At 36.0% G+C, this 23,685-nt stretch overlaps 1 protein-coding gene across 1 annotated transcript in view; it reads left to right on the top strand.

Moving 5' to 3' along the window:
* Positions 1–23,685, top strand: part of PCNX2 (pecanex 2) — a 395,633-nt gene that overhangs the window by 110,474 nt on the left and 261,474 nt on the right. Inside the window, exons 11-14 of the mRNA XM_072647501.1 lie at positions 3,213–3,366; positions 3,466–3,498; positions 11,556–11,727; positions 23,364–23,474. Coding sequence (XP_072503602.1) covers positions 3,213–3,366; positions 3,466–3,498; positions 11,556–11,727; positions 23,364–23,474 — 470 coding nt within the window. The remainder of the gene's footprint in view (positions 1–3,212; positions 3,367–3,465; positions 3,499–11,555; positions 11,728–23,363; positions 23,475–23,685) is intronic.

Raw genomic sequence — 23,685 nt, 5'->3', positions numbered from 1 at the left:
CAATAAATATCATTACTAAAATGTCAGAAAAGAGAATGATGATGGTCCTCTTAGCAACACTAAGTTTCCCAAGGGGTATTCACTTAAAAGGAATGTTTAACACTTAACTAATAATCCAAGATAGTACATTTTTCCTTGAGCATTCCATATAAGCGTATGATGTTCATTCAATATTAATTTTAAGTTTTTCCATATTCATATAACCAGCCTTAATCCTTCATCTATATAGACATTTTATGTGTTTTTTTTAAGTTCATTTAAAATGGATAAAGCCAAAGGGACACATTTTGTTCAGAAATTTAAAACCTAAAATCTAAGTTTGTTAAAAATTAAAACTTTATAAAGGAGAATTTTTAATGTTTTTAACCTTCATGGCTTTAGTCAATGTAGTATTGTGGAAAGGATGTTAGTATTTTTTGAGATAGTCAGACATTTTATTAAGGGGCTAGTACTGAGATGAAGAAAAGTAAAAGAAAACAGTCCTTGCTTTCAAGAGGTTTGTAATCTAATGCGAGAGATAGCAGGTAAACAGCTACAGATAAGCAAGATAACTGCAGAATAAAATGCAAGCAGACCTGGAGCTTCTTCCCAACTCCTACTTGAGTTGGCAGGGTAGGTCCACAGAGAGAAGTTGACTACTTCTCTCTTTGGGCTATTGTTACAAGCCTGCAATAGTATGTTTCTCATTGATTACAACCCACTCAGACTTAGCTTTCAGAAAAGGGAATTTATTGAGATAGTGTAGTAAGACTATTGGAACAAACACACTGCCCCCTCAACCCCTCAGAATTCTGTGCTATACTATTCCACAAGTGGAGAAAGTGAGCTCAGGCTTAAAGAACCCACATGACCAAAGGGTATCTCAGCTACTGCTTTGAGATGTCTTTTTATCATCGCTAGTAATCCTCCTGAGTTATAATGTAGCTCTCTCCAGGTCCCTGAGGGTCAGGACATTTGTATATAGTCTGGAAACTGCATGTCTCTCGGCCTCAAAGAGATAAATCATGCTAACTGAAGCTGTTTTTCCTCAGTGTGTCTAGTTTATTCTCTCTGAAGTACCAGCTGGAATGCTTTGTTATTGGTCTGGGCTCTTCAAGACATGGCTAATGTTTTAAAGAGAAGTGAAAGGTTTGAGAAATGTGACACTTGCCCTGTTTTTCATACTTCACTCGCCTCTGATGCAGGCTCTGCCTTCTCCAAATGCTCCCAAAGCAGTTGCTTCAAGGCTCCTCCTAGTATCACCTTCATGGATATAGAGGTCCAGAAATCTCATTATTTGAACCAGTTCTGATGCATTTGGCCATCTGATATCATCTAGTGGATCGAAGCACTTTAACTCCTTCCCAACTGACTAAAAATTGGTTCACACAAGAACTTCTTACCAAAAAAAAAAAAAAATCCCAATGGAGGATCTCAAGGCAAAATGCCTGCCACACTCAGAGAGAGAAATATGGAAGTCACTCACATATTGTAGCAGATCATGTTTGTGTATGTGTATGTGTTTGTGTATCATGTTCTGATTTGTTATACGATTTCTTTCATTTATCTTAGTCTGACTACATAGCATGACTATAGTGAAAATATACTCAGTAGGAAAGTATATGTAGAATCTATACAGAATTGTATGCAGTCGTGGGGAGGGAGGGGGGTAGTGGGGGGTAGGTGGGGGGGATAAAATCACAATTGTATGGCAGTGATTGTTAAACATTACAAAATAAAAAAAAAATTGGTTCAAACTTAGGTTATACTTTTAGTTAAGTAATAGATCTATCTAGGAATTATTCATGCCAGTTTTATACTTTTGATCAATTCTGTAACTCAGAGATTTTCTTACCTGATGAGTTAATTGCATTTAATTGGGGGTGATACAAATATATATATATATGTGTGTGTGTATATATGTTTACACACATACAAGTATCTAAACACATATGTGTATGTATATATATGTGTGTAAAGAGTTGTCCCAAACACTATATGTGTGTATGTATGTGTGTGTTACCTGTGATTTAATCGGGACAGGGGTTCCAAAACAGTCTATCCTTGGTCAGGAGAACATGTGGGAAAAGCTCTACATTCAGAGAACCTAGGTTCAAATCCTGCATCTGATGCTTGCTACCTGTGTGACCTTGGGAAAATCATTTAACTTTCTTGTACCTCAGTTTTTTCTTCACGTGTGAAACAAGGAGTTCAGATGGCCTCTGAAATCACCTTCAGTTCTAGATCTATGATCCTTTGACCTGGAATCAAGTTCTGCTTCCAATCCATGTTGGCTATAGGACCATGAACAATTTACTCATCCTCTAAGTTTCATTTTTTTTTTTAATTTTGGAGACATTCGGGGTTAGATGGCTTGCCCAGTGCACAGAGCTAGTAAGTGTCAAGGATCTGAGGCTAACTTTGAACTCAGGTCTTCCTGACTCCAGAGCTGGTGCTCTATCCACTGTACTACCCAGCTGCCCCATCCTCTAAGTTTCTAAGGAAACTTTAAGGCTACATTACAAACAAGTTGCCTATGAGAAGTTCTGGACACTGATGAGAACTACTTATTGAAACCCATTACACTATTGGCAGCTCATCTGTAAATGACAGTTTTAGTTGCCTGGGGTACTGGTAAGTTAAGCCAGTGATCCAGGATCACATATTTTGAACTCAGGTCATCCTGACTCCTAAGCTAGCACTTCTTCCATGGTGCTACGCTGCCTGTCCTCTCTCCTTCTCCCTCTCTATCTTTCCCTTCCTTCTCCCTATCTCCCCCCCCCCCCTTCTCTCTGTCTCTCTCATCAAAAAGACTAAAATTTCTGACTAGTTATAAAGCAGCTGGATGGTGCAATGGAGGGATTCTAGCTGGGCCTGGAATTAGAAAGACTTGAGTTCAAATTCAGCCCCAGTCACTTAGTTTGCAGTGTGACTCCAGGCAAGTCACTTAGCTCTGTCAGTCTTAATTTCTTCTTCTGTAAAATGGTATAGTAGCACCTACCTCTTAGGGTTGGTATGAGGATCAAATAGGATACTGTAAAGTGCTTAGCACACAGTGCCTAGCACCTCATAGGTCATAGCTTCATAAATGCTTGTTTTCCTCCTGTACAGAACTTAAGATTTTATTTAAAGGGTAATAAATTCTGACTATTGTTCTTTTCCAAGACATAGAGTTTTTCTCTTTTTAAAAGAGAGAATCTTATTATTTCCCCTTATTTTCTATCTTTCCATAGAACTGAGGACATTAAGGAAAATGTATTTGCTGTTTTGCTCATCATCCTGGTGTCTCTGCTTGGATTTCTAACATTGAACCAAGGCTTCTGCAAAGACATATGGCTCCTGCTCTTCTGCCTCGTTATGGCCAGCTGCCAGTATTCCCTTTTAAAGGCAAGACCAAAGCTATTTCTTATCAGGCCAATGTACTTGTGCATGTATGTAATTTAAAACATCAAATGATCTCACTGACACTTCTGATTTGTGTTCTAGAGCGTTCAGCCTGACCCTGCCTCACCAATACATGTAAGTGTCAAAATGCTGGCAAGTAACTTGTCTTGTCCATTTGTGCTAAGGACAAAAAACAAAAATGTTCACCTTGTAGAATGTGATTATGTCAAAAAATATTGATGATGTCAAATTAAAGAGAGCCCCTTGGGAAATGCTCAGCCTCTTCTAGTCATTCAACAAATATTTGCTGAGTCTACATCTACAAAATTTTGTTCCTTTGGAAAGTAGTTGGATGGATGGATGGATGGATGGATGGATGGATGGATGGATGGATGGATGGATGAAGCTTGATTCTTCCTCCTTTACATTTAACTGCCCAAATTAACTTCCTGTATTTTCCTGTTTGCCTAAGTGAAAATGACAATGACTCAGGGACAAAGGAAGATTCATTCATATTCCCATACCTCATCTGGCAGAAGGTTCTCCATACTGTAAACGTGTTTATAAGACCAGTGAGAGTCTTGCACATGGAGAAAGATAAGCTTATAATAGCTTTCCTGGGCTTTACCATCACATTTCTTGGTGATCTTCTGTCTGTTATAAAAATGGAAAATGCAGTTCCGATTTACATGGGTCACGCCCTTCTTATTATCTCCTTTTAAGTCCATTGTTGCACTGTTAGCCTGATAATTATTTTATATTATATTTGGATATTATATATAGCATATTATAATTATTTTACAATACTATAAATTACTTTACAAATACATGTAATAATATGACCACATAATACTAATTATAATAAATCAATGATAACAGTGACCTACATTTTACAGTTTTCATAGCATTTTCAAGTTTGTCACATTTGATCCTCACAATAATCCTCTGAGGTTGTTATTACTGTACTCTTTTTATAAACGATAATGGAGATATTTAAGCCCAATCACATGGAACTAAAGCTGTGCTAGTTTCTTTGAGCTAAAATTGTTTCCTTTATTTATGTTGCCTTTTTGTTTTTATCAGACATCTTATAGTGTATGCTATGGAATATAGCCTGTCATCTTCCCAACCCAGCTAGCTCACAAATGCTTTTGAGCCAGGCAGATAGGCAGTTCAAAACCTCTACTATTTTAGCCAACCTTCCCCACCCCCCTTTCTTATCTGGCATTCCCATGAGCCCATGAAACAACCATCCTAAATTAAAGTATGATCCACTCTCTATTCTGGTTTTAAAATTCATCACTAGGATTTAGAAATGATTTTAAATATGCTGTAACTAATGTTTCTCTCATTGTAATTAAGGAAAGCACATGATTGGATGATCACATGACATATGTTTCTTTCTTGTTAAATTCGTCTGCTCTCTGTAATTGGTTTACATATAATACAACTCCTTTTATCCTAGAGAATGAATGTCAAGACAAGCAGAAGAAGCATAATTAGGGTCTTAAGAATGGATTGTTGTGATTAGCAGCAGAAATCTGGGTGAGGTAGAAATGGGTAGAGATATGCATTTCTGAAATTCATCACTCAAGCCAACTGTAAGTCCCAAATTATCCATTATCCTGCCTCAGCGAATTCTTATTTCTTGAAAGATCACACTGGAGTTAGTGTTACCTCTAGGGATGACTTGAGGGAAGGGGTTTAACATATATAATGATTTAGTAACAAACATACATTTCCTAAATTCACTACTTATTTCTTAAAATTATTTTTGAATCTTTTAAAAAGTTTTGTTTATATCTTTTCAAATATATCTTTCCAATATATCTATCCCATCCCCCACCCAGAGAATCATCCCTTAATAAAAAGAATATTTAAAAGTAAAAGGAGAAAAAAAATTGTTTCCACAAAACTGGCTCACCAGCCAAATCCAGTGTTACATATAGGATTGTATATTCGTATTCATCCACGTCTGAGAAAAAGGGGTGGGGGATGTACACTCATAATGATTCTAATAGCAATGATTTATTATCTCAAAGAAAGTATTGGGGTAAATGAATAGCTAGTGTGCCCAACTCTCCTTGATAGATCTGTAATATCTATATCTGTTTCTGTGACTACTCCTTTAAGACGAGATGGAATTAATTATACCCAATCTTAAATCACTTTAGGCTACTGTTGCCCTTTTTGTGTAAGTTGATGCACAGAAGGAAAGAAATAAAGCCATCCTTGACATATCTTATGTATCTAACATGATACACTTTTGAGTAGAGTAATTAATTATCTTTGTACTTAGGTTCTCAGAGATTGATTAATCAGTGACCTGAGTTGCTAGTTCTTTTTTAATTCTTGCCAGGAAATGATAGTTCCATGAAGGGTATTTCCTTTTTGTAATCTGAGGAAGTGAGAACATTGTAAAGATGAACTGATCAGTTCTCATTAAAGTAATGGGTAGACATTAGAAGGCAGAATCTACCATCTCTGCTGAAACTAAAACAGGGAGTATTCAAATGAGTTAAATTAGAGAAGCTGGGACTAAACCATGGTCTTCTTGATTAATAGGATGACAGATTTAGAGCTAGAATGGACGTTAGAAGTCATTAAATTCAAATTTGCCAAACTTCACTCAGTTGCTAAGGGTCTAAGGCAGGATTCAAATCCCACCCTTCCTCCCTCTATTTCAATCACTGTGCTGCACTGGTCTTCCTTCTCTCACATGGCATGTATTTTAGAACCTGGTTTGACTTTTTATTTTGTTTTTTTTTCTTTTTCTGACACTGCTTGATTGCATGAGAACCAGTTGAGATCAGTCTTTATTTTCCTTTGGGTGATCGATTTTTTCCTTACTGCTTCTTTTTAGGAAGCTAGTTGGCAATCAATGAACAAAATCTTAAAAACAGAAAACAAAAGGACAAGAAAAATGTATTTCTGGTGGACTATTCATTATTTTCCAGACTTTTGTTGTTAAACTTAGAATCAGTAAAAAACATACTAAAGGCTTAGAACAAAACAAAAGGAAAAAAAAAACAAAGACATTCCAGACTAATAGGAAATCAGACTAAGAGCTCAATTTTTGTTGTTGCCATTGCTGTTTAATTTTAATGGTTTATTTTTTCCAATCACATGTAAACAGATTTTAATGTTTGTTTTTTTTCACAATTTTAAGTTCCAAATTCTTTCCCCTTCATTGAGAAGGTGAACAATTTGATAAATACTATACCTGTGCAGTCATGCAAAACATATTAGTCATGTTGTAAAAGAAAGCAGGGACAAAAAAAGAAACAATAAAAATAGAGAAAGTTAAAAAAATAAAACATGTTTCAATCTGCATTCAAGTTTTTCCTCTGGAAGAGGCATTTTTCATCGTAGGTCCTTGAGAATTATCTTGGATTTTTGTATTGCTAAGAATAGTTAAGTCATTCATAGTAGATCATTGTACAATATTGGTGTTACTATATGCAATGTTTTCCTGATTCTGCTTGCTTCACTTTCATCAGTTCATGTAAGTCTTCACAGGTTTTTCTGAAAGAATTCTGCTCATCATTTTTCATAGCATAATAATATTCCATCATAATCACAGACCATAACTTGTTCATACATTCCCCAATTAATGAATATCCCCTCAATTTCTAATTCTTTGCCCCCACAAAAAGGAACTCAGAGTTTTAATGTAGAAATCCAAGTGTGATCCAATGCAGATAGCTCCACCAAGTTCTTAATCATAAATAGCCTTACACCATCTCTCTAATCAAAGTATAGTTGATCCAATCCACATGGGCAACAAATAATAACCCAAAGAGGAAAAAATATGTGAACTCCCTCCTGTATACTTCAAACAAAGAAGTTCTATAAACCTAAATATATAGATCTGGTTTGTCTTGCCTTTCTATATTGTAAATTCCTAGAGGATAGAGGTCCTCTTTTGTATTTCTATTTAGCTCTGCAACATTTAGCACATAGTGGAGAAATCCAGTAAATGTGAATCAGATAAAATACAAATTCTTTCTAGTCTTATCATTTTCTACCTACTTATAAAAAAAATAGCTTGAAAGTTATTTTAATGTTAACAGTTGGGTCACACATGATAGTCTGAAATATACCTTTTCCCAAATCTGATTATCAGATTTCCTTTATTATGACTTTCTTATGATCAATCCAGAAAAGAGATCACCTGCCAATTCCACACATTTGTCTCAAAGGCTATGAATCATCTGGACCCCTGCTAAAGTGTGACACAATGAATCTCTTCATCCTAGGAATAAGGAACACTTAGAGCTAGGAGATCTCTTTAGAAATTATCTGACTTTTCTTTTACAAAGTGCTTATACTTTTATATATTTTATGTATTTCTTTTATAAAGTACTATTTAATAAACTTAGAGATTCGGAGCTGAGAGGAACCTCAGAGTTGATTTGGTTTACTCGCCTTATTTTACAGTTAGGGCAAATCAAATGCAGAGAGATGAAGTCAGGCAGCCAAAGTCACATGAGGTGCAGTCATAATAGCTAACATTTACGTACTGCATTAAAGTTTGTGAGGCACTTTGAAAACATTGCCTTTAATTCTCACAATAATTCTGAGAATTAGATGCTAGTATTATCCCCATTTTACAGATGAGGAAACTGAATCTGAGAATGGTTAAGTGACTTGTTCAGTGTCACACAGCCAATAAATGCCTGAAGCTGGATTTGAACTTGGGTCTTCCTGACTCCAGTTCCAGCATTCTACCCATTGTGCTGCTTAACTAAACTAGAGGTCAGGTCCTCTGACTATGAAACCAGTACTCTTGTCACTGTACCATATTCAACCAATGTTCAAATGGTATGGTTTTGCACCTACTTGCTCTCATAGACACCTTCTGTTCATGCTCCAGCTTGTTATTTGTCCCAGTTCTGCCATTAACTAGCTTCATGATCTTAGTCCAAACATTTCTCCTTCCTGTGCCCCAGTTTTCTCATTTATACAATTAATATACCATTATTTAGATTTTGTATGTTAGGAATTGTGAGGAAATTGCTTTTGGCATTGTAAAGTGCTTTTCAAATAGGCATTCCTATTTATATTCCTAAGCTAGAAACAGTCTTCTTAATAATAGTGAAAGTCAATAATTTGAAGATAACTGGTACTTCCTTATCCATTTCTTAAGTGACACAAGATTTTCATGTCTCTTTCTCTCTACTCATGTTTTTTTCTACAAAATAGCACACTTGTGCATACACATGTCGTTCCTGTTGGGACTTACAGAGGCAGGAGTTGTTCTTGAATACTGAATTTGAATGCTGTCAAAAACATTGATAACCCATGTTCATTTCCTCCTCTCTTAGTTGCAGAGACAATGTCATCTGCAGAAGAAGGTACTCAATGGGAGTTTCTTTTACCAATGAAGTCTTAAGTCTCTCTTATTCCCATTTCATCTCTTTCCCTCAGTCCTTACCACTCAGGGGAAATCAAACCTCATGACTAGAGCAAGCCAACTATAAAAGTCAAAGAAATTAAATGCTCAAATAGACCAGGAGGAAGTATAGAAAGTGTAAAAATGGATAATCCAGAGGAAAGTCCCAGATCACAAATGTGTTGACCATAGGTTAAAATGTCCCAAAACCTGAGCATGGTCCCGAGCCAGCAACTGAGTGTCACTGACAAGGCAAATATGGTGATGGAAAGGAGATTGTGTTTCTGATATGCTGCAGGCTTTCCAAACTCATGAGCATTCCTCCCTGCCGAGAGTCTTTTTGGCAAAGTTTAGTATTGGGGAGGGGGTTGGCCAGGGAGAGGGGAGGACAGTTATTAAAGTTTTTCCAACATGATGCAGTATGGTCATATATAACTCACTCAGCCTCAACCTGACTCATGATAGTTATTAAGAAAGATGACCACCTTGGCTCTGAAAGGATTTAGTCAGAAGTTGTTATTTTATTTTAGCTTTGAAAATAACACGTAGAATTTTCCACCAGCTGACTCAATCTGCAGACAATAGAATAATTTATCAGCCTGCTCTAAAACTTGCCCTGCACAGACTACTATTCATTACAGGTGTGTAGGGAATTGTTGTTGGTAAAACTCCCAACCAATATTTTTGCTGCATTGTGAACAAGATGTGAGTTTTAAAATCCGATATGTAGGGTGGTATGATGGAAGGTTGGAATGCTTAAGCACTCAAATACAGAAATGGATCTGTGTCTCATCAATTTGGAAATTCCCTCTGGTGATGCAGATTGCAACTTATCCATACTGGCTCATTCTGTGTCACTCTTTTCCATGACCTCCCAGAAATTGTCCAAGAGAGGTCTACCTTATGTCTGATACATTATGATGAAAATTTTTGTTACATGCACGTTATTGAACAAAAATAGATATAAAAGAAGTTTTAAAAGCATAAAGAAAATATTCTAATGCATTTTGAGATGTCTTGATAGACCCCTCATTCCATGAGAATTCATGAAATTCTATTGAAAAATGGAAACCAAACCCTAGGGTTTTTGTGTTTCATATAAGTATGAAGAATGTAACTAGACAAGCAAGAAACTTTATTAGTTTGTGTTCTTAGGGACTAAAGAAAAGAAAAGTGCCTTTTGTAATGCCTATGTATTAGGAATGGATTTATGATGATTTGGGGATACAATGCAATACGGGAGAATGAAGTTAAAAATGAACAGGATAATGAGGTACTGTGCTAGGTAATTGAGTCTTGAATTTTTATTTCATGAATGTGAAATGTATCCCCATGCTCAGTAATCTTTGCCCTGGTTGGATTTAAAAAAGAAATTTCAGATTAGTGCTAATATAGCAGAAGTCTCAGCCTGGCCCAGTGCCAAAAATTTACAACCCCTAAGGACAGTATATTTTTTTCCATCATATTAAAAGAGACTCAGAACAAGATTTTCCCCTACCACATGATGGACATTTAAATTGTGTTTCCTAAATACAACTGGTGGAAGAAAGAACTTGATAACTCTCTTTCCAAAGACACAAATATATCTGTATACCCTAAGAAGATTTTTTTATACTTGGATAAAAACTGTTTATATTGAGGAATATTTCAGTACCATGATTTTGAGATGCAAAGGAAATATTTCAGTACCCAATAATATAGACTTGGTTGGATCAAAACTTAAATTTCAGAGTGTGCTAGTAAGTTTTGGGCAGGCATAGGACCAAAAATATCAGCAAGTATCCAACCCATGTTAAATGTGTCTTTTCCCTCATATTACAAGGCAGCATCAGAATAAAAGCATTTTCATGTCAGAGAGAGTAGCCATTGAATTTACATTTCCTAAATATAACAGGGCCAAAGCAGTGACCTTAAAAAGATCAGATCTGAGGTCATATTGCTATCATCTTGGCTAATCATGCTCAAATTATCCCAATGAATAGCAAGAATATGATACAATCTATTTGTCCTTGAGCACACTGCCAGAAGAGTGTGTTTCTTTAAAAGCTATCAGTGGCTTTAGGGATGCTCCTTAAACCAATCTTTGTTGATACTTTGATGCACTGGCTAGGGAGACTTGGATTCTTTTCTTGGTTCTTCCACCAACTTGTCCAGTGACCTTGGGGAATTAATTTCACATCTGGATCTTGTTTTTTTCTATCTATTTAAGGGCAATATGACAAATTGCTTCTCCTTTCCAATAACTATGTTGTGAAGGTTCAGGAGTGATGTCTGACAAGCATTTAGCATTCCTCAGAGAAGTGTTTGATAAATAACTAGTCATCATTGCTGCATTAGATCATGCTCACTTCGTTTAGATGTTTAATCTGTAGCAGCGCCTATCTTCATGAAATGCCAGGCATTTGAAACCTACAGCTTTACAATTTCATATCTTATGAAGGGTAGAAACAAAGTGAAAATGCAGAGGAAATGATGGATTAAATTATTTTTGCATTTAAGATGAGCAATAAAAAAATTCATGTTTTATCACGGGGGAAAGTTATGTTAGATCTGGATTTTCTCCAGGGACGATAATTAAATTTTCAGGACTGATTACCACAGTTTTGTTAAAAAGAAGCATATAATTGTTGAAATTCCAGATTCAACAGAATACCCAGTGTATTCCATTATGTTTGGGGATGTTTCCTGCAACTTATTTTGTGTGTTTTCTAACTTGTTTACTCATTCTGTAGACTTTGTTATGTCAACACGATAGACATTGTGCTTTCTCTTCAGAAGTTTCACATTTGTTTTCTAGGGACACAACCAAATAATTACATACAGCAGACCCATCTACTTTTGTGTTCTTTGTGGACTGATTTTGCTTCTTGACATTGCGGCCAAGGCCAGGCACCCTCCCAGTTACACTGTGTATGGCCTGAGGTTCTTCTCATCAGGTTCCCTTCAATCAGTCAGAGATCACTTAATAGGTAAGTTGTCTATGGCTTATGACAATGCAGAGAATGGACTTCCTTTGGAATCTTTTGATTGAAGAAATATTCTGAGAAATTGTCTATAATTTTCCCCAAAATTTTCTACTTTCCTTCTGATCTTGGCTATATTTATTTTATTGTACAAAACCTTTTTAATTTAATGTAATTGAAATTATCCACTTTGCAACTAACTTTGCTCTCTATCTCGTCTGTATCCATAAATTGTTCACCTATCCATAAGTCTGATAAGTAATATGTTCCATGTTCTTCTAATGTTCTTGTAATATCTCTTTATAACTAGGTCATATATCCATTTTGACCTGATCTTAGTAAATGATGTAAGATATTGATCTATGTCCAGTTTTTGCCTTATTGATTTCTAGCTTTCCCAGCCATTTTAGAAAATAATGAATTCTTATCCCAAAATCTTGTCTTTGCATTTTCAAAAACAAGGTTATTATGTTTGCTTGCTGCAGTAAATTGTATTTCTACTCTATTGCACTGATTTGCCTTTCTATTTCTTAGCCAGTATCAGATGGTTTTGATAATTACTGCCTTACAATATAGTTTAAGATCTGGTGTTGCTAAATCTTCTTTTTTTCATTATTTCCTTTACTATTCCTGACATTTTGTTCTTCTCAATGAACTTGCCAGAACCATAGTGTTACAAACTCCAGACAGACACAGGACTTGGGGTCAGGGGAAGGTAGGGCACAGTGGTGGCTTCTGGTCATACTGCTTTTCTCCAGCCTTATTGTTTGGAATGCTGCTGGGCTGTAGTGCATTATTATCATCCTTTATTCCCACACCTTCCTCCTCTCTCCTTTAAGCATATTAGCTCAATCAGAAACTACTAGCACATCTTCCCTTCATCCATTCTCACCATAAAAAGGATGAGGTTTAGAGAAGCTGTGGATAGAGAAGCAATGGAAAATAAAGTTTGAAAAGCAGATCATGATGCTTTTGGCCACTGTGGCAACACCGACGATGGGAGCACTTTCTGGGTCCTAAACTAAGCAGCCTGAAATGACAAAGTCCTAATGAAGCAGATCTGAAGGAGATATTTGACACTATTCAAGGCTGACTTGCCCAAGTCAAGGTGATCATTCTAATGCCATGCCTTACCCAAGAGAGCCTTTTCACAGAATTCAAGTCTCAGTCCTGTTCCTAGGGGGTACTGGACCAGCAGGTCATACATTCAAGTCTTGTGAGTGACCTAGTCTTTGACCTTAAACAGTCCATTCTAGATAGAGCCTTGCCCTCATATGCCCAAAAGCAGTGAGTAGAAGTGCAGTACCATTTGTATGTACCACTTCTGGACAAACTTTCCAGACTGATATCTATAGAACTAAAAGAAAAGTGGGGGGGGGGGGGGGACAACAGGGAGAGAAACTCAACAGTAACATTGTTATGTTCTACTCTGACTGTATCAATGTCCCGGCCATTGGAACAACCCCCAAACAAACCACTTTGCATTTTATTTTTTTGCATTACATGTATTATCTCTCCTGCTACTTTGTAAATTGTCTTGAGAGCAGGGACTATGTTGTGTCTATCACTGTAGTCCCTATGGTGCTTTAAACATAGCAGATGCTCAATATATATTTTATTGAATGACAAAATGTTGTCTAATTTGAATTTTCTAGAGCTTGCTTCATATTAGAAACAGGAAATGAAACCTCTATCTTCCCTCATACTGAACCATATTGGCCTCTTTTCATGGGACCAAGAAATCATATCCTTATTATTGCACTACGCTATAGTTTAAATCTTTGTCGACTAGCTTGGGCATCCTTTTAGACTAGAACCATCATTGATAATATTATTTCTTTGGGTATTTCTGTGGGTAGAAGTGTTACAGATTACAGACTACCAACATTTAAACGAACTTTTGTGATACAACATTTTGGTAATTTGATACCAAGTAACTGATATTTTGAGAATTATGATAGAAAGAGTACTAGCTTTATAGTCAGGAGGCATATGCTGAAATCTTGAGTTGGCTACTGATTTAACTGTGTGACCTTGGGTAAGTCTCTTCTCTCACAGATTGAAATTCTGTGATCCACGTCTTGTGCACTTTTTGATGTTTGTCTCCTTCTCTGCAAAATGAGAGGTTATATTAGATGACCTCCAAGGTCACTCCCAGCTCCTGATTTTATAAATAATTTTGATGCTGTCTTTGGAGAAAAGTTGCTTTAGATAAATTGAATTTATAGCTAGTTCCTCTCTAAATAAATCCTCCCTCATTACTGTCATTTCACCCTTCTAAAAAAAGTTAAATGAATGCACAATATTTTGGCATCAAAACTTACAGTAATATCAAAACTTAACAGTAACATGAATGATATAATTAAGCTTTGATCTTTGAAATCTCAAACCTTAATGTATGTTATGTAAGTTCAGGGTTGTTTTCTGTGGAGAAATCATTGATTCACCATAGATTACTGGCTTTTGGTACATATTTATTGTGTTTCTCTTCAACTCAATGTGTTAGGAAGGAGGAGTAGCAAGGGGTATGATATTATGAGAGAGATAGTAAGGGAGGAAACATTCTCATTAGTAGTTTTCATTGGAAATTTTTTTTTTTGCTCATTTAAGTACCTTGCTTTCTTCTTGTCTGAATGTCAAATTCAACAAGTAAAAATGACAGTTAAAAATCCAGCAAGCAGACTCAACAACTTTCAAGGTAAAATAAATGGGGCGAGGGGCGGAGATAGGGAGGTGGGCAGAGGTACAACAATAGCCATCTTTAATAGAGGTGTTGAATATATTAATTGGGTTTACCTGGAAAAGGTTGTGGGGGTAAAATTGCGAACAGGAGAGACAGAGAGGAAAGAGATGGGCTGCATGTTTTTAACATTATTTCAACTATGTGGGAAACAGCAAGTTAATCAGCAATCCGAACGTAGACTCTTTTCTTAGAAAAGTAGATATTCATGATCTGGGACCAAGAAACTTGAGTTCTGCTCCTTTCTTGACCATTGATTGATTTCATCAGCAAGCTGTTTAATTTGCCACCATGGCTTGACCAGGAAATAACAAGTTGCATAATCGAATAAAATTCAGGAAGACTATTTAGCTTAATTGTAAAATTATATAAAATAATCATGTAAAAATTGAAATGTAAATTTGTATTGCTGTCCCCCACAGTCACAGAACACATACAGTCCTTTAAATTTTGTGAAGGACTTTTGTTGATTATTTTTCACTGAGTTTTCTTTCCAGTCCTGTATACAGATTTTTACTTACTATGTTTTGGGGATTGTATTTGTTCTGAATCTCACTCTATCTTTTCACATAGGCTAAATTATTTTAGAAAACAGGAAATTGGGAGGCTTTTCTTTTTGAAATATTTTTACCTTTAGATTGTCTGCATTCTAGTGGAGCTTTCAAAGATGTTTGAGAACTAGGACATAATTCAAATTTTCTGAGGATCCATTCCCATGGCCATCCTTGGCAAGTCTAAGAAGTAGGCAGGAAGGAAGGAAGTATAAAACTGAGGAAAGAGAGTAGGAAAAAAAAGAATAAAACATATAATTTAAAAGATTTGCTTATAATAATAATAGCTAACATTTATAGGGCACTTTGAGGTTTGTGAAGTATTTTACATTTGTGTTATATAAATGTATTTTACATACATTTGATAGTAGATAGATGAAAGGGAACACATGGTTTATTAAAAAGAACATAGACCTAGGTTTCAGAAGACCTGGAACTGATCTACTATTACTAACTGAGCAGTGTGGCATTGGCCAAATCACTTAGTTCCTCTGGACCTCAGTTTTCCCAAGTGTAAAATGATCTGAATGATCCCAAAGGTTCTTTATGACATTGAAATCCTAGATGATTCCTGTGAGTATCAACAATAATGGTCATGGTGCTGCTATCAGTTGCCTTGCTTTAGCTCCTTGTGTCTCTGCTGATTTGTATTAGACATAAGCCAGATGGTGCTTTATGTCTGAACCAAGCTTGTTTTTTTTTCTGAGTTTGAATGAGCTGAGCTTAAGCTTGTTTATAACTCTGTTATTTTTACTGAACATCTTAAAAGCTAAATGGAATTTTGCTTAAGATCAGATATGTCTCTGGCTTTCATATGAATAGTTTACCCCTCCGTAGTGTCAAATTTCATATGTTTGGGACATACAATGGTCTTCACAATTTTTATCAATTATAATTGCTGCTATTATTTTTTATTTCTTGGCATTTCTGAGTTTTTAAAAGATGTCAGTATTTTCAGGCTACCACCAACTGATGACCAAAAGTAGTAAGAAGATGCGTGGCTTTTGTTATTTTCTGTCATGTCTGACACTTCATGACCTCATTTGGGGTTCTCTTGGCAAAGATACTGAAGTAATTTGCCATTTTCTTCTCCAGTTCATGTTATAGATGTGAAAACTGAGGCAAACAGGGTAAATGTGATTTGTCCAAATTCACACCACTAGTAATTATCTAAGGCTGGACTTGAACTCATGAAGATGAATCTTCCTGATTCCAAGCCTAGTATACTATCCATTGAACCATCTAAGCTGCCCCTTCCATTGATTATCCCCATTCAAAAGTAACTGCCTTTATTAGGTAAGAATATTTCTTGAAATAATCCTTCAGAAAGAACAAGTTGTCAATGAGGCCTGGTCATCTTCTGAAATTCATTAAAGTCATTTCAGTTAGATTCAATTGGAAGTCTTTCCTGATGGGGTAAGGAATTTGGTCATATGCTGAGAAGCTTATATTAGAAAAAAAAAAAAAAAAGCAAGAGCTATTTCAGAACCAGGGAGAAATTTCAAGGATCTCAAAGCAGATAGAAAGATGTAGAGAGCTAGAAAACTGGGAACTTACTTTTCATGCTCTGAGCTAGAATGAATAAGTAATAATAGCAATCAGATAAAAGAGAAAGATGACATCTCTGGTAGAGAGCAAGGAGATTCAGAAGGGTCAATAGTCCTCTAGTCATCTTGGAGTGAAAAGTTGGGGCTAACGCCCAGGTCCTCTCAAGGACTGAAGGAAATTGTGAAAAGAGGGGTTTTCTTTCCCCTGCTTCCCCTTCTTCTCTTTTAAGACACTGTAATATACCCTGCTGCTTCTTTTCCCAAACATTCTCAAGAACTTGATTTTTGCTTTAACCACAAAGAGGCCAGGAAATAACTAGTGATAAATATAAATGTATATTACGGCAGAATGCCAAGCCTCTGCCTAAGTATTTGGAATTTTTCTAACTGGGGGCTTGAAGCAATGGTGATTGTACTCCTAACATTTTATTTACTATAAACTCCCTAAAGCAACAGAGTAGGGAGCCATTTGGACTCCGGGGCCATCATACTGCTCCAGGCATAAAATGAATTAATTATGATAACAAGAACTTCGATAAGAATCATAGATTTAGAAATGGAAGGGGCCTTAGAGACTGTGTAATAAAACTGTATGATTTGGTAATTTCTTCTATGGAAAAATTGTAGTCCGAAGAGCTCCAATGGCACTCCCATAGTAGTAACTCGCAAAGGCAGGATTCAAACCCAGGCTCTCTCCTTCCAAATCCAAAGTTTTCCCAAAATGCTGCATAGATTCTTTCTTAATGTAAACTTTGCCCCCTAGAGGAAAAGCAAAACTCATGCTCGTTTAATTCTTCCTTCTTTGTCACCCTGTCACACACAATGCAATCGCTGCCAAGACCTCTGCTATTCCCCGCTTTGTGTAATCTCTTGGTCTGTCCCACTCTCTCAACTCTCACTGAAGCCACCCATTTTTTAGAACCTTATCTCTTCTCACCTTGATTACCATAATAGCCTCTTAACTGTTCTCTTTGCCTCTAGATTATTCCCACTCTTATCTTATTACCGCCTAAGTCATGTACCATGCTAAACATGACACTCCTATTCTCAGAAACATTTAGTAATTCCCCTTTTGCCTATCAAGTAAAAATTCCTTATCTTACTATTTAAGGCTGCCTAAAATCTGTCTCTAACTTGCCTTTCCAGCCAAATTTCATACTACTGAAAGGCAAGGACTGTTTCCCTTTTGTCTTTGCATCCCTAGCAACTAGTAAAGTATTTTGGCATTTAGTGGTGCTTTCAAATGGTTGTTGATTGGTTAATACTCTCATTCATAAACACTGCTTTCTAACCAAACTAGACTTCTCTGGCCTTTTTTTCTTGTCCTGTTTTTTCCCATCTACTGTTCATCCTTCATGCCTAGAGTACTACCATCATGTCATTCAATTTTGGTTTCTTGAAATGCTTCCTTTCCTTTAAGGTCCAATTCATGTCCCGCCTCCTCTGTGAAGATTTCATTCACCTTCCCCAAAATGAAAATGACATCTTCCATCTCAGATTTTTCATCGTCATCCACTTTAAACCTCTTATTTTCACTTCTTGCTTTCCCTCATACCATAGTCATTATCTACTATGATACATTTATGTATCATAGATTTTAGAGTTGGAAGGACCTCAGATATCAGCTTGACATTTCCTTTCCCCCAACTCCAACTCCAATTCAATTTCAAGTTCTTTGAGAGTAAGATCTGTAACACATTTAACTATATCACATCAGCACCTAAGAGAGTGCCTTGAACAGAGTAGATACCAAATGTGTGCCTACTGGACAATTTGCATTTCACATTTCACATTTCATAGAAACAGAGGCTATTCATTGCTGTGTGATGGTTCCTGGGGTTGAGGTGGGCATAGGGAGGGAAGAAATTCTAGTTGTGAGGAACTATCCATTAGAAGCTCATTTAAGGGAAGATGTCAGGCAGCACTGGACTCACAAATACTTAAAAAATCAGTGTAGCAAAAAGTCATAAACTAGTGTTTAAAGATTATATCCCCATGCCCTCCCCTCATATTGGAAACTTCTGTTCTCTCAACAAAATTTAACTTCCTTGAGGGCAGGTATTGGATCCCCTGGTGCCTAGAAAAAGCTTCTAGCACATAGTTATATCATTATTAATAATATTTAATTATTATTCATATAATTATTAAATTATATATAACTATATATAATTTAATAATTAATAATGATAATTATCAACAAAAGTTTATAGGTTTCAGCAGAGAAGGTTATTAGTGACTGAAGGTGTCAGGGACACCTTCATGGAAGAGGTAACATCTGAGTTGGGCTTTTGAGGATGAATATGATGAATAAGAGTTGAAGAGGAAGGAGGACACTCAAGCAAAGGGAACAATGTGAGCAAAGGCATGCAGGAGGAAAAGCTTGGAACAGTTTGGCAGACCTTAGTGTGGGGAGGTTTAGGTGACCCAGTGAATAGAGTGCTGGTCCTGGAGTTGGGAATATCTGAGTTTCCATCTTGCCTTAACCCAGTCAAGTTATTCAACTTCTATCTACCTCAGTTTCCTCATCTGCAAAGATAGACTGCTCTCAACACATGTAATATTTAATATATAGGTTTTCTTGAAATGGAAATTTATTGCTATATATTTTGAATCATCTCTTATGTTCAGCTGTGCACAGCATGACTTTTTCTTTTCTTGTTTTATATTCAAGTTAATATAAAAGTTTCTGTTGTTTTCCTTTACTTATTGTGTATTTAAGTTTTAATTTTAAAAATTATTTTGTTCTGAACTTAAAAAGTAAAAAAACATTTCTATCACAGAGTAGAATAAAAAAAAAGATGACTACATGCTCTTCCTTTTAAATATATAATAATCTTGTAACTTTTTTTCTTCCCTCCAACAATTGAGGAGAGTAAAGACAAGACTAGCTCTATATGTAAGGAAAATTAGTCTGACAGAGGTATGAAGAATGTATTGATTGGATAAGGGAAAGAGTAGAGGTAGGAAGGTTTATTAGGAGGCTACCACAGTAGTCTAGCCATGTGTAGATGGGGTGGGTCCTTTATGAAGGTGATGGTAGTAAGAAAAAAAGAAAAGTAAGGATGCAAGGATTATTAAAAAAAAAAAGAAGTTAACAAGATTCAACAACTGAGTGAAATGTTTAGAAAAAGGGTGAAATGTAATACCAAAATGTTGAACATGGGAGACTTAATAATGATGCCACCAGCAAAAATCATAACGTCAGAATGAGAAGTATGCTTTTAGGGAAAGACCATGCATTTTGGAATATTGAACTTGAGATCCTCTTGCATAAATGGAGTTCAGAAGAATGGTCAGGACTGTACATAGAAACTTTGGATTCATCTGAATAGAGGTCCATTAGAAGTGGGAGTGAATGATATTGACAAAAGGAAACATGTAGTATGAGAAGAGAAGAGGGAGCAAGAAGTAGATACAGGAGTGGGGAACGTGTGGCCTTGAGGCCACATGTGGCCTTTTAAGTCCTCAAGTGCTACCTTTTAGATGAAGAGGGTCTGTTCTGTGAAGTTTGGATTCAGTCAAAGGGCCACACTTGAGGACCTGGAGGGCCACATGTGGCCTTGAGGCTGCAGGCTCTCCACCCTTGATGGAATATAGAAGCATCATTCTTAAAGTATTGGCAAGAGGCTGAAAAGTCAATGAAAAAGGCAGAGGAGGAGGGGATAAAGAAGTCAAGTCAGCAGAATCTAGCATTTCATTACGTGGTATAGGACTTGATACTATGGGATCAAATGAAGTTTTTGGAGTCACTTTGTAACCCCTGTTTCCAAAGAGGCTATAAATTCTATTACTGTAGGTTTAAGGAACAAATGGAGTGAACTGTTTAGGATCTGGCATTTGGGGTCTGGTTTTTTGAGAAACTGAGAAGATTTTCTGCCTATGGAGAAGGCAGAGAGAAAGAGGATTAAGGGGGGGGAAATATTTTTCTTAATAGAACTATCCATTTATTTTATAAAGAAGCATTATAATTATAATTATATTATATTATATTATAATTATATTATGGCTAGGTGTATGTGGGGAGAAACTGTTAAGAGTGATGGGTAAATAAAAGCTGAAAAAACTTTTCTTGTCATGGTTATGGAGAAGCCGGGGAGAACAGAGAGAGAAGATAGAAGGGTCATCTTTTATTATGAAACTATTTTGACTTTGACCTTATAAAGAGAATCTTTGATATTAGATTTTGATATCATGGTTATACTGAGTAGAGAAACTATTTTTCAGAATTGAAGTCTTCTGCATTTACAGTAGTTTTAAGGGGATTGTGATCTTTTCCATAGATAGAATATAAATAATGATTTATACATTTTATTACCAAATTCATTATTAATAAATTATACATGTAATAACTTTAATTTTTTTAATTCCAGGAGATTGTGATCATGTGGATTTTAGAATTATAGTGATACATAGATTTTAGGTAGATAGATTTTATAGATCTAGGTAAACATAAGGATATAAGCAACTACTTATAGGAAGGAAGGTTTCTCTCATTCATTTAAAAATCTATTTTTTAGCCTGGGGTGGGAGCTCTCTGCTTAGTTGATTACTAAAATTTCAGCATCTTTCTTAATTAATGAATGAAGGAATATTATGCTCATGGATTACCCTAGAACTTGGAATAATAAAAAATATGGAAATAAATCAAGTAGCAGACTGAGGGGGATGAGAAATTCTGATGAGAAAAAAAGCCCCATTACAGATACGTGTGCATAAGGAATGGAGATCATATTCTTAACACTGTTAAAAAAATTTTTACTATAATTACTTATTCTTTGTATCTGTCTCCCTTACTACTCAAGTTTGTTAGCTGACGGAGGTTGGGGGGAAACAGAGGTTCTGGACTTCTTTGCTTTATGAGCAGCCCAGGAGTTAGACTAGGAGATAATTGTCAGATAAGACAGGCCAGAGAAACACACAAGACACATCTAATCACACTGGATGAAATTAGTTTGGTTATTACTTTTGTAGAATTTTAATCTTGCACAATGTTTAAATCCCAAATCTGTAAGTATGGTTAACATGATATTTTTCACACTTAACAAAGAAATCAAGTTACCAATGTTTCCTTTATAAATGCTGCTTGAAAAGAAATGGGAGCTCTACCAGAAGTTTCTTCATTTATAGTAATTATTAGGAAAAATGAAGATGGGGAAGAAGTGAGAGAAAATTGCAGACCTGCTCAGTGGTATACTAACAAATATATGTCTGTTTCCAGGGAACATTGCCAACAACAGCAGGGACTTTTTTTTTTTCATTTCTTACTTTTGAAAAAAAACAGTACAAAATAATGCCTGTAATTTTAAGTACAATTTTCCAATAGCCCTACTAACATAATAACAGTCTGATTGCTTTTCTTTCACCACAACTGCAACCTGACAGATGTGCTACAGTCTCAATTTGCCATTCATTTCACCTCTACACTTTAAAAATAAAGACAGTAGATTTTGATCCTTTTAGATGTTTCCCAGAAGGTCTAGCTGCTGGTGCTACCAGTTTACAGATTAGACTGTTATCATAGTGTGTCATTAAATTCTATTTCCACACATCTGGCAAGACCATTTTTCCTCCTACAGAGATGGTTTGTTAGTGTCGCTGATACTCATTTTCAGTCTTCTGATTTCATTCTTCATTGTGTCTAGGTTCTTACTTCATTTATGTTGCCCTCCCTGTCTGATGTGCCAGACTACTTTTCTGTCTGTGTTTAAGTCATCTTAAATATCCAACTGTTCTTAATACAAACTTGTCCTTACCATAAACTTTCTTGCTTTCATAGGGTCATAGATGTAGAGACAGAAGGGATCTTTTATGTTAACTAGTTTGCCTCTTTTGTTTTACAGATAAGGAAACTGACACCCAGAAAGGTTAAATACCATGCCCAAGGCCACACAGATAGGAGATGATAGCATTCCCATTTTAGAGGTCAGAAAATGGAGGTCAAGAAAGATTTGATGGATGGTATAGATATCAAGTGTCAGAGCCAAGTCAGAACTTATCTAAATCGTATATAACAACCTAAAATGGTATGTGACCAAGAAAAAATAGCTTCATGCCCCAGGTCAAAGTCCCCTTGTTATATCTATCATTACTATTTATTATTGCTATGTTTAATTCAATAGACTGTGTCCTATGAGAAATGAATTGGGACAGCTCCTTAGCATTTGTTGTAGTGGGATCTAACCTAGATCTATTTTCAGCCAGTGCACGGGGCGATGAAAGAAGTATAAACAAGGCACCACTCCCACAGTTTTATTGCAGAAAATAAGCATGATGTCCCAGCATTCAAAAATGACTCTGAACACCTCCCATCCACCCCCAACTTCCACAATAGCTCTGGTGTATAGGCAGTGCTGAAATATCTCAACAGAATGGGCAATTAGTGTCCAAATGATATTTTTACCAGTTACTTGCATTCAGGATTTCTGTTAGCAAATGGAAATCTATCCATTCCAAGCAGTGCCACTACACTCACAGAGATAGACTTAAGAATACAGCCCTTCTAAGAGGTACCATAATCACTGTTGTGGAACCCACTTAAACACAACCAGCAAATGAGTAGTGATAGTGATAGAGAATTAATTGGCCATGCAATTTCCAGGAGAAATGCCGTGGCATTCTTTTATTCCCAAAAATTCTGTGATAAAACATTGCCATTTAATATACTGAAATGTCAATTTGTCTTTCCTCATTATATGTAAAGATGCTCATTACCTGGCACATAGTAGGTGCTTAATAAATGTTTCTTGATTAACTGATTTATCGAAATGTATTATAATGTGTTTTTTCTTCTGTTTCATTTTTCAGTATTCTTATACTGCTTTCCTGCCATTTCTCTTCTTGGCCTCTTCCCTCAGATCAATACTTTCTGCATTTATCTCTTAGAACAAATTGACATGCTGATTTTTGGTGGTTCTGGTAAGTCTTATAGTTTCTTTTTCTGTTAAGAGGAGAACCTGAAGTTCATGAGAAGAAAATAAACCCTAAAACATAGAGTAAAAGATTGAGTTAGTTTAACTTTGTGACTCCCCCAAAAGATTATTTATTTGTTTGTTTGTTTGTTTACCTAGATCAAGAGTTCTTAACCTGGGTCTATGAAATATGTGTATGTGTTACATACATATGTGTA

This window comes from Notamacropus eugenii, chromosome 2 (assembly GCF_028372415.1).
Source record: "Notamacropus eugenii isolate mMacEug1 chromosome 2, mMacEug1.pri_v2, whole genome shotgun sequence".
Lineage (NCBI taxonomy): Eukaryota > Metazoa > Chordata > Mammalia > Diprotodontia > Macropodidae > Notamacropus > Notamacropus eugenii.
The sequence above is the reverse complement of the archived record's forward strand: the minus strand, read 5'-3'. Positions and strand labels throughout refer to the sequence as shown.